Source organism: Atta cephalotes (assembly GCF_000143395.1).
Source record: "Atta cephalotes unplaced genomic scaffold scaffold00008, whole genome shotgun sequence".
Classification (NCBI taxonomy): Eukaryota; Metazoa; Arthropoda; class Insecta; order Hymenoptera; family Formicidae; genus Atta; species Atta cephalotes.
In genome coordinates this window covers 213,499-226,174 of record NW_012130072.1, presented here as the reverse complement: position 1 = coordinate 226,174, position 12,676 = coordinate 213,499, and the positions used below count along the sequence as shown (strand labels likewise).

The 12,676-nt window shown below is 37.9% G+C and overlaps 1 protein-coding gene across 1 annotated transcript; it reads right to left on the bottom strand.

Annotated features, from left to right (window-relative positions):
• Positions 1 to 657: 657 nt before the first annotated feature.
• LOC105627054 (protein drumstick) lies at positions 658 to 4,663 on the bottom strand. The gene is made up of 2 exons (XM_012208333.1): positions 4,434 to 4,663; positions 658 to 733 (listed from the first exon to the last, which is right to left on the bottom strand). The coding sequence occupies exons 1-2, from the start codon at positions 4,661 to 4,663 to the stop codon at positions 658 to 660; spliced, it is 306 nt and encodes a 101-aa protein (XP_012063723.1).
• Between the last annotated feature and the right edge of the window lie 8,013 nt (positions 4,664 to 12,676).

The following is a 12,676-nucleotide window of genomic DNA, read 5'->3' as shown; positions in this document are numbered from 1 at the left end:
ATAAATAATTTCGTTATATTCTATAATCGCATTTATCTTTTTTCATATTCGTGTATCTTAACATACAGACCGCTGACTATTGTATTCATAAAAGAAGTTCTCGAATTATACAAATTTGATATCATGTATCCAATAATATCTTAAACAGCGAATTCCATAACATTTCAAACATCGTCAATCGCTTGGCACATATCTAGCAAGAATTACTCGTTCAAATAAGTCGAATTACAAAGGAAGTTCGATAAAATTACAATTGTCTGTCGTGTCGCTATATAATAGCTTCCATCATTCTCGGTGTTCTGCAATGGTGCTTCGTGTTAGGTTGAATCGAAGATTCTTCTGATGTGGCTGACGTCTGGGTGTAGGCTCGGAATACAGGAGGGTGAGCAGAAGCGAAAAAATTCAAAGAAGCAGGACGGATGAACTAGATGCGAGGGTGATAGGCGAGGGTGATGACAAAAATCGACGAAGTATCGCGATTCCCTTGCCATATGCGAACATGACATCATTTGCAAGTTTGGCATGTCGTAGGATCGACGCGAAGGATTGCTCTAATAAAGGAGGGACATCAGGAAGAACTGGTCGGTAGCTAGAGCATTCAATAGAGAAAGAGAAACGCGTGTCTACGGGAGTTTAGGATAGTTGGCCGGATGGCTTCTAATACCTAGAGTAGCCATTTGAATAGCCATTTGAGTAGCCGTTGGAGCCCTTGTAGGGAACAGAGTGTATGCTCCTGGAACAAAGATGGTTGAAATCGGAAGATGAGGAAAGTACATTTCCAGGGAAAACCCTTCGCTTCCTTCCCATTCACATCCTTTAAATTTCCTTTTCTATCTATCAATCATTTCTGCCGTCTCGTTAAAGCGTGGGACTCGTGCGCGCTGTGTTAGTACAAGAAATAGCCGACGATGAAGAAGTCGCCGTAAGGGTAGTAAAAGTCGCAGACATAGTGAGGAGACGAAATAGCGAAAGAGGCAGACAGAGGAGAAGAAGTAGAGGAAGATGGAAGAGAAGAAGAAAAAGTAGTATACACATGCTGGGGTTTTTTTTCTGTGGTGGCGGTAGTGACATAGTTGTTGATCGTGCATTCGCCACGACCGGGAAAAAGTGCGGATAATCAAATAAAAAAGTGCATGGTTGTAGTGGTGTTGCAATTATTGTCATACTCTGTTGTCTAGTGTTATTGTTGCAGTTGCCATTATTGTTGCAGTTTGTATTATTAATGGTGTGTCCATTTTGTTATGCGTGCGTGCGTGCGTGCCTCTGTGTGTGTGTGTGTGTGTGTGTGTGTGTGTATGTGTGTGTGTGTTGTGCATGTGTCAAGGTGCAGGAGGTTCAGAGCTCCCGTTCACCGCCACCCACATCTACAACAGAACAGAAAACAAGACCACCGCCGTTACATACAAGGTATCCATTAGTATCCACCAGTATTGAAGATTTATTTTATCGCTCGCTCGTTCAAACGCGCTCGCGCACACGTTCCATGCGGGGGCAGCATTATTTCAGATTGATTTATGGGTCAGGCCGATTCTATGGGCCCGCTTGTTCGCGCGCGACTCGCTGGACCGACACGCCACGCCGACTCATCGACTCGCGCCCGTAGGCAAGAGAAGGAGTGCAAAGTTCGCGGATCTTCGCGGATCTCTTCTCTCTCCCGATTCGCGCTTCTATTTGCCGTGAGGCAGGTGAAGGCGACACGTTGCAACATTACAAGGCTATTGATGCGAAAGGTCAACGCGGTAGCGATCTCCTTCGGCCGAACCAATGGTTTTGACCTTCTCGAGGTCAGCACCGTGACCGCTTAAGCGATAGTTAGCGTCGATAGTTAACTTTCTTGTTAACTTAAAGAACACACTTTGACCGAAATCAAAAAAACGATAAAAATTGCACAAGAATAATTTACATTGGAATCTGTTGCATATTGATGTAATATCTTAACTTAAAATTTAAGTGAAATTTATGATTTAATATTAAATTAACTTATATTTATAAAAATTGTAATTAATTATAATTTATTATTGTATCACTTTCAAAAGTGATCGAACGCAATCCTTCTCTGTTGTAATATGATGTCATCCTTTCTTTGATGGACTTAAACTAATTTTATATGCATAAAAATGACTCATATAAATCTTTCTCAATCGCATCTTTTTCTCCGTGATCCGCGATATCTTTAAACTAATATATCTTCTTCTTTGCTCGTTGACATTGCGTTGACATTGCATTGACATCCTTATATACATAGCAAAAATAAAATGTCTTGAGTCACAAATAAGATAGCTCGGATCACACAAAGATACAATTTATAAAACTGTAAATTAATTCGGATGCGGCCAAGTGGTTGGTATTTTTTTGCACGTTTTTCTTTATACTATACATTTTATATTTATTATATTATTATCCATTTTTTTTAAATGACAAATCTTTTACGCATGGAACGGTTTGCGCCAGCATCGTTAATGTTATAATAACTAAAGGACCATCGTGAGACGTTTTTATGTATAATATTAACCCTTAGTAGACATGTTTGGGTCATTCGTGTCCTGCCCATTTCTTTTTTGAAATACTAAGTACCTGGTCAAATACCGGTCTTTTTTCTATTACTAAAAAAAGTTTGGCATCTAGAGAACAAGTTTTGGGCGTTACCGGCCTCGATTCGTGTCCTTTAACTGGCATAACTCCAAAGTTCACTTCTGGGTCACAAATGACCCAAGGTGTGTACAGAGCATATATTTTCTGTAACTAAAAAATTTTTTTTTTTTTAAAACTTCAACTCGGTTCAATTCTCGGTATTACAAAAATATTTCGCAAATTATTAAAAAAAGAAATTAACCCTAAAACAATAACATATTAGCCCTTAATAAACGCGATTTTTGGTTCCTTCGTTCTAAAAGTTGTTAATAATATTATATATTATGTTGTCTGTAATGTTAGAAAGAACATTGTCCTAATAAATTATAAATTTTTTTAATATAATAGCAGTAATAAAATCCATTGTTTTGTAATGTAAATGCAATATATCTTCCATTTATAGCCATTCATGTATATTAAAAAAAAACTTCATTTTCAAGTTACTCAATAACTAAACTTTTTTGGACAGCCGATACTTGAATTATTTTTTTTCTTGTAGTTTGGAATATTAATTTTAAGATACTGAACCATACTTTTCCTTTAAACATTTTTGTTTCAGAGTTTTATATTTTTATATGAAACAGTGCATTTTTCTGATTCTGTTAACTACATTTAGTTACAACAATTTATTTACAATTTGTTATGAATATATAACTGCACAAATACTTTCAAAATATATGTCAAAATTGTTTAATAATTTATATATGCTTATAAAAATGATGAAAATTAAGTCAAGACACGAATGACCGAACGTGTATATTAAAAGTACTCAAATCAAACGTGTCTACTAAGGGTTAATATTCCACTCATTTTTGTGCAGTATCTTTGTTTCATTATGTAGAAGCTAGTCAATAATTCGTGCTTTGCGTCTCGTAATTTTGTGAGCGACGAGATATTTATCGAGAAGTTATCAAATCATGGATTAGATTAGTTCTCGAAGCAAATCATAAAGTATTAGCTTCTTTTTGCTATCTTTTTTTTTACGAATCTTTTTTTTTATGAAAGGTTAAATCGGTGACCTGACCGGTTTTCCAGGTGCCAATCTCATCTTAACCGAAAGTTCTACGCGCAACTAAGTAGATTTAATTTTTACGATTATTATATGAAGGCAAATAATAAAAATGATCTAACACATAGATATCATTGAACTTTCCTTTTTTCACTATTTGACATCAAAATGATTATTAATTACAATACATACAATAGAATCACAATTTTTGTCCTTATTATCTATGCTATGTAAAAAAATAAATAATCACAACAAAAAGATCTACGATAGCCGATGACGCAATCTAATAGTTAATTTCAATCTAGCTCGACTTCTCGAGCTGATTGCTGACTGAGAACTAATCATTTTCCATCATCCCATTTTGTCGTGTGGCAAACAACGAGGACGCGTAGCAAAACGTCTCCCGATAGCTTCTCTATTGCTTTTCGAGTGCAGGTTCTTGCAAGTGAGAGTCACGCACTGACGTCTGATTCACGATCGGTTGTCGCGATATTCCACAGAAACATTAGCAATATTCTACTACATTAGGTGTGTGTGTCACGGGTTTCTCTTTCATATACGCGACGCCATACTCGTACAGGATCCTTGTAAGGGACCCCCTAAAGAGTACTCAAGAGATCGCGGCGATTGATCATGGATCAGATCACGTACGTGTCCCGTGCGAGCGCGCAAAAATAGTAGTCCTCGAAGGGCAAATAAAACGTAACAAAAAAAAATTTAAACGTATTTAACAAAAACTGACGAATAAAACGAAGTGAAAAAAAAATGGTAAAAACGAAATATGATAGTGTACCTGTGTTGCTTGAGATTGTCCTGCCGCTTGAAGGTCTTTCCGCAGACCTCGCAGGTGAAGGTCACGTCGTCCTTATGGCTGCGCTCGTGGATCATGAGGTTGTAGGGCTTCGTGAAGCGCCGCTGGCAGTACTTACAGACGAACTCTACCGTGCACTTGGCGCGCATCTTCTGCCGCCGGCCGAACTCCCTGCCGTGCCCCTCTGTCTCCATCGGCATTATCGCGAACATCCTTATAAATTCCCACCGCTCCTTCTCTTGGTCGAGTCTCTATCTCTCCTTTCCCTCTACCCGCCTCTCTCGCTCTCTTGCTAACGCCCGGAGTCACTCCCACCACGTCTTCTATCTTCCTCTGTCCCCTTTCTTAGTACCTCTTCGTCACTCTCTCTCTTCTCTCTCTCTTTTTCTCTCTTTCTCTTTATCTTTCTTTGCCTCGTTCGCAGACTTTCGTATGTTCTCTCTTCTTCTCTTTTTATCTGTCTTTCTTGACTGTCGTTCTTCGACTTCGCTCTTCTCCTCCCGCTCAAAGCTAGTCTCGGACACGGCTAACTCCTGGGAGTGAGATCACTACTTGTACCACGTCGCGAGAGAATCCTCGTATCGCTGCCTGTAAAGAGCACAGAATCGATGATTCTCCTCCGATCTGACTCGCACGCTCGAGGGAATCACTCGGAGTCGCGAGAGCGAAGTATTCGCGAGGAACGCTTGTATCTGAAATATTTACGCGAAGCGCCGTTGCCTACGAGCAACGGGTTAGTAACGTTAAAGCTACTTCTGAAGTATTTTGCATTCCTTACGAAGATGCGTAGGTGGAGAGACACGCGCATGCCAATGCGCCTTACGGAATAGAAATTCTCTCCGATCGAATTATTATCGCGATATTTTATTGGGAATTTGCTTTTAAAAATACATACATAGGGAAGTACTTTACCTATGTATATAAAGGGTAACTCTGAAACACAAGCTATAACTACAACTCTGCGAGGAAAGTCTATTGTAAGATATCATTCATTTTAAATAATATGATAATTCTGGAAATGTGAAAAATAATATGTAATTGTAATATATATAATATTTTTATATATAAATAAAATAAGAGAATGTCTAACATTTTTGCAGAAATGTCACAAGCAGCTTTTATTTTGTAATTTTACTTTTTTGTAATTTACTCCTGTAAATAAGCGATACAATTGTATTGTTTTAAGTATTATAATTTATAATGTTATTAATAGATATTATATCTTGTGTCTGTAAGAAACATAAATGAAAAAAAACTATTACATCGATGCTTCATTAAATAATTGAGAATTCGTAGAATTTTCATATAAACATCTTCTATATAATTTTAGAACTCTATAAACCAAGAACTCTAAAAACCAAGTTACACGAAATTATAAGATATTTATATACGATACTTAATTATTCCTAAATAGAATTAGGAATGAATGGTAAATGATAAATAAAATTTTTTCGCAAAATCTGTTAGAAATAATATCGTTTTAAACTTGTTGGCTATCTTAAATATTTATGTGTTAAGTTTCTCAGTCAGCAAAAGAAAAACATAATGTGAATGACCATAAAAAGCTGTGTGCTTCCGAAAAAAATTAATGACTAGTTTCCTAATTGGGTGCGTCTGCTCCATTCGCAAGTTTAAATCATTAGCTCCGACACGTCCTCCGGGCATATTTAATTTCAAACACGCGACTGTCCAGTTTTAAGTTTCATTCATATGAGATGCTGTACACATTCATGGTAATCGAGAGAGAACCACTATTAGCGCTAAATGCACATCGCAAATACGATCCATAATCTTTACGTTAACTATCCAACGCCACGCAAATCATGAAAATATTTCCCGAACTCGCGACGTTGTTCTAAAAAAAAGCATAAAAGTAATGAGTCACCGATTAATTTTTATGTGATTAATATGAGTTAATTTTTAAATTCTTCAATAAAATTTAAGTAAAATACTGTTTATATGATAACTATATGATAACCATTGATAAAAAAAAACACAATAATCCGTTCAAAATATGTTGCTCGCATATATTTATTCTTCTTCATATTATATACACTTTTTTATCTCGCATAATAATTATAATAATTATAATTAAAAATCATCAAGCTAAAATTATCCGAAATTTATTTTTCGATTTCTTACATTTTACTTTGTACCGTTTATAAATAATCTTCGACATGATCGCCTTGAGATCTCTCTTAAACTTTGGAAATAATTTAAGAGATCTGATGTAATCGAATTCCTGAAATCATTTCCATTTTCACGCGTCAAAAATTAATATTTATTTTATTACTTAATATTTCCGCCGCTACGCATATATCCAGAGGAGATATTCCCTTCGTGATAAAAATAGAAAGGAATATGAATTGTATACTGAAAAAAAAATTAAATATTTATTTAAATGCCATCTAAATATTTACGTACAGCAAATGAATATTTATTCAATAAAAAGAAATAATAATAAAGTAAGTAAAGAAATGATTCTTGTACTAAATAAATATATCTATATTTATTAAATAAATATTTACTTGGCACTATTCAAACAAATGACTTATTAAAATTAAATAATAGTTTTTTTTTCAAGATACGTACAATATGCCAAATTATACCTCGTGTAAGTATTACTTTTGGGACTCTCTCGCATGATACTCAGCCGGATATGAATGAGGGATCGGAATCGTATTGCCACGGTCTAATGGCACGGTTCTCGAATTGGAATCGGCATGTTAAAATAGCCCGCGGGATTCAATCGCGCGGTGCGGCCATTGTACAGGAGTGTCGGCCAGTCGCTACCGGCTCGCATTAAGCGCACGGCGCACGCTCGAATAAAGTGGCGTGTCCGAATGAGTAATAAGCGGTGCCTGGGCGTAGCCCGGTTGGTTAGCGTGGCTAACAGGCGGTGGAGCCTAATCGGAACTGCGCATTACGCGCGACTCCACATTTAAAAAAAAGAGATCCGTCCCCTGGTAAAATATCACGATTCTGTCTGCTCTCATCGTCGTCATTGACGTCCGACGCTGATTCAGACCTCATATAAATATCCATCCAATGATAGCTGGGTCACGTAAAGATAAAAAATGTAGAAAAATATGCAGAAATAACTGTATAGCTGTCTTCAAACGGGACACCTTCGTCACTCCGTTAGAAGTTTACGTGCAAATATTGGGTACATGTGGATTTACGATTTTGTGTAAACTAAACTCTCCCTTGTCTCCAAGGATTTAACGACCCTATAAATCCGTAAATAAAGAGACAGAGAGAAAACCACAATATCCTTTGTAATTTTGTAGGTATGGCAAAAATCATTTATTTATGCAGTTATTTGTTAGAATAGAAACCATATGAAATTTTATTTCCAGAGAAGACTTTCAGATAAGACTTTCTAACGTCTTGTCTCTTCTGAAATTTAGTCATTTTACTTTCGAATAACAAACTGACACAAAGCTACTACTGTCGCAGGATATTGATGTACATTCGCAGAAACGAACGGTAACACCAGCTACTACATGGCAATCTTGTCGAAGAGTTACGAGGTCACAGTACGCTTGTATTACCCGAGACGGATACATGTGGTAGGAACAGGTTCTCACTTTGCGTGAAGCGAAGTTAATGAGTTGTGCGTTAATGAGTTGGGTGCTGAGGAAAACGACATTAGCCATGTAAACGCTCAGGTTTTATATTACAGACGATGCCGATGAGGACGTGCAAATATAATCTTGAGTCGATAATATATGATCGTGTTCTCTGTGATAACCGCTAAATTTACTGAATTCGACTGGATGATAAAAATGCAGAAAAAAATAACAGACTTAAGCTACCGAGTTATTTTTCGTTTCAATGATATTCTGCGAGATAAAGGAACGCCTGCAAAATGAAATATACAAAGTTACGAGTGTAACAAGACATAAGAATTTTGCGAAGCAACAAATACGAGCACGAATTAACGATGTATTACTGAAAAGCGAACATCGTGCCAGCTACCATGTTTGCCTACCGAGTTTGCGTGATCGAATGCTTTCATTTAATGTATGATAATGTATGATAATGTATGATAATACGATATATGTAGACGCTCGCGTTTATGAATGCGCCATATTAGACGAAGATATGCGAATAGACGAAGCATTTTGATATGTACGGAGCTATGCAAAAGTGAATTTTTTTGTGAAAAACGTTAGAGGAGGGAATGCGCGGAATAATTAAGTGAGGCTTCCTCTTGACGGGAATAGAATTGCGACGATTAAATAAGCAATTAAAATAGATATCATGTAATCTAACTTTTATAGCATATAAAGATGATCGTGCTATTCATGATTATTAATTCAATTCGCGCAATAGAAAAGTCATTGTATTCTGATATAATTAATACAAATAAGCTAGATTTTTTATAAGAGCAAAATAGAGAAAAACAAACGTACAAAAATGGATTTAATATTACAAATATAATCATTAATAATACGTATAACAATGTACGTTCATATATCCATACAGCAGTAATTTGCTACAAGCTTCTGTACTGGATACGTATTATGGAATTATTCGAAATAGATTCCAATCGGAATCCATTCCGAATAATCGTATAATACGTGCTTTGTAGTGAATAGTATCTCTGGATATTGAAAATTGGATACATTAACTATCTATAATCAAGATAAATTTCATCTCGTACTAATTTGTTCATGAGAAAAATAATCAAAGGACTTCGTTGCACTCAAGAGTTACTCCTAATGAGGGCAATCTAAAAGAGATGTTCGACAGTATATCTCGCTTTATTCAAAATTATCGAGACTTTAGAAAAAGGGCAATCACGAGTACCTTCCGTTCTATCGCGCGATACGAAGGGCGGAGTGCGTGGTACAAAGAGCCGGCAGCCAATCGAAGAAGAACGGAGAACGGCCAACCAAGTGAGCTCCGGCTCGATGTGCGTGCACTCGTTCTCGCGTGTATGGAGGAATAAAGGAAGGAGCGGTAGCCCTCGTTCGTTCGCTCGCCACAGCGAGAAGGCCGGTAGCCAACCAAAGAAGAGTCGCTACTGTGCACCGCCCTACCGCCGACTACCGGTTTTCGGCCAGTCGCTACTGAACAGCCGGAGAAGTCCACCAAGTGGGACCACACCCTCCCTCCGCCGTTTAGACGTCGAATCGCGATGCCAACGGGGGTACGCGGCCGATCACGCAAGGGCGTTTCTCATGAGAGATATTACCTATCGCGCGGACTCGCGCCACGCGCGACGCTAAAGAAAAATGGCTTCGTGATGGATCCGTTTTGATCCGTATAGGTGACTGGTAGGCAAGAACTTTGTTAAATCTCTATCTTGAACGGGCGCATGCTGCAGCTCGATTTGCGTTTACGCAATAAGAGAAGAAAAATGATTGAAATATAAATGATTAAAATAAAATTTCAGGATCGTATAGGAAATATGAGCATAATTAAGATAATTGCTTTATAGTAATCAGATATTAATCAACGTAAAAAGTAGCTAGGTAAGCAAGTTTTCAAAATAAAAAATGTTTATTTATTTTTTAGTTCAAATTTTATTTATCATCTCTTTATTACAAATATTATATAAACTACCCGAATTGTTGAATATTATTGTTGAATATTATCGCAAGAAATTAAAAATGAACTGAATTTTAGAAAATCATCTATAATATAAAACTTAAAATTATGTGTTTGGAAAATGTATGATCTATAGAAAATTGTTATGATTAATTGAAAACACGAATTACTAGAAAAAACTGGTGAATAGAAAATTTGAAGGAGACCATCGTAAAATCGCCGTGGACACAACCCGCAAGATTGAGGACCAATCAAAATGCAGTAGCTACTGTGCACCGCCCTACAGCCTGCTACTGATTCAGAAGCAAGGATTTGATATACATGAACGAATATAGACCACACCCCTATTCCCGTTCATTTAATTCTTAACACGTGGAGGCAATAGAAAATGCAAAGATTCGAAGATTTAATAGATATATTCTTGCTTTCAGAATTTTGCCTACAGAATTTAAGTAATATTTGGCGATGATTTTCATCGTGAAATGAAGCAAAAATTGTAAGATATAAAAGTAGCTTAATGATAGAATTAATTCCTGATAAAGCACAAGAACCGATTTTTTTATTTTGTCGTCTCACATAAATTTAAAAAATTTTGAAATAAATATTAACATATTATAATAGAAACAAATTGAAGAGAGAGAGAGAGAGAGAGAGAGAGAGAGAGAGAGAGAGAGAGAGAGAGAAAATTATATTCAAGCAAAACTATATCAATACGTGATACTGTATTCGATAAACGAAACTTTAATAATGTTCTATATATGTTTAAAATGTACTTATTTTAATATATTCTAATAATCCGAGATACAATGAAAAAGAAGAAGAATAAGAAAAAGAGATACAATTTTGTAGAAAATATTAGATTTATAAACAATGTAACTAATCTTTTCAGTTAATGTCATTTCAAATATTATTGAATTAATAATTAATTAGTTATTATATTAAGTGTGTACATATAATAAACAACTATAATTTCAATCTCAAATATAATTATATTTATATATTATTGAAATGTATTTTAAATTTGTTTTAAATATAATTGAAATATAATTTATATATTATTGAATTGTAATATATTATTGAAATTACATGCTAGATAAAACGATGATATGAATTGACTTACCGATAGAGACAGAAAGAATGCGAATAAGGACTCGTCCTCGAGCAACGTCCAGTAGTTCTCTTCCGCAAAGGATAATTTTCGAACTTGAATAAAAGCGTAAACTTTCGACGAAAGAACGAAACTCGCGAAATGCGGTGAGTTGTAAAAAAAACGAACTGTAGTGCGCGTATAGTATCACGCTGCCAACAGTCGGGATCTCCGTATTACTTAGTAGGTCGGTAGCTCGTGAAAGTGTTGAGTTGCTGCGCGTGTGTCTTCCGGGCTGACAGGTCTGGACCGTTTGGGTGCGCGGCGTCGACTGAAGCTTCGTTTGGTCGCTCGGTTCGCTGGTAGCCCGAATAGGTAGGCACACCAGAAGACGGTAGGACGCCGTGTGTAACCGCCAAAGGTCTCTTCGTCGTCGTCGTCGTTTGGCTTCTTCTGGTTGGAGGACCGGGAGACACCTCCCTACCGAACCAACTCACCGATACCCACCAGTTATCGTGTGAAGGTAGTCTCCCTTCAATTCCACGAGGAACGTACACGTCCAGGATGTTCCTTCCTCGACCTCGTTGCGGTGGTAGAGGTAGAAAAGAGGCGGCCAGGGAGACGAGGGAGGAGGAGGTGAAGGAGGAGGTGGTGGTGGTGAGAAGGATGCGGAGGAGGAACGGGAGCAGAAGAAGGAAAATGAGGGAAGAGGGTGACGGCGGGTGTAGCAGAGGAAGAGGTGAAGACGATGATGAAGAGGAAGTCCGACGAAGAAGGGAAGAAGTGGTAGCGCGCCTTGTCCCGAGTCTATGTGCGTCCTTGTCTCACCCGGTCGCCGAATAGCAGCGCGGTTATTCACAAATCCTTCGTCGACGCGGCTTCCTGAGCTCCTGCTTGGTGTACCCGTTCCTTCCCTTCCCTTCAACTGTCCCCGCGAAGTTGCTCCCTCTCTTCCACGTTCTACGGGTTCTGATCCCTTCCACCGCACCGTGTCTGGGCCCGCCCTCATAACCGTGAGACGAGAGCATCCCTTTTCACCCACGCTAAGACCCCTTCTGGTACATAATCGTTGAGGTGTCTCCCCTACCTTCTTTTAAAGTATTCGAATACCGCTTCCTTCCGCCTTCGCCCTTTTCCAAAAGGATACCCCCCGCGGGGGCGGTAGCCAACCCTGGCCGTAAAAAGCTACGGAGGTAGCGCTCGTATCCAAAAGCTAGAGCCACTGACTCCCTTCGGCATGCGTGTCTTCCATCTATCTTACCTGCCTATCTGTATATGTAGAAGTATCACTATGTGTTGCCGGTCAACTTTGGATGAAGGAAAGAGCTGCAGATATTTTCGCGGATAAACAATATAAGCGCGCGCGATCGCTGTAGTAATTCCAACACCTACGCATAAAGACGAAGCAATGTACCGATTCTCGGGAGAAAATCCACGGGTGCGTCGATTTCTTGATTTCTACTGCACTAGGTGAAGAAAGACGGGGAGAAAGACAGAGATAAGCAGAAGCAGAGAGAGAGAGAGAGAGAGAGAGAGAGAGAGAGAGAGAGAGNGGAGAGAGAAGANAGAGAAGAAAGAA

Excerpts from the sequence above, each read along its gene's own strand:
- LOC105627054 (XM_012208333.1), bottom strand. The coding sequence starts at position 4,663 with ATGTTCGCGATAATGCCGATGGAGACAGAGGGGCACGGCAGGGAGTTC. Across the intron at positions 734-4,433 it reads GACAATCTCAAGCAACACAG|GAGCATACACTCTGTTCCCT; the intron begins GTACACTATCAT and ends TCTTTGTTCCAG.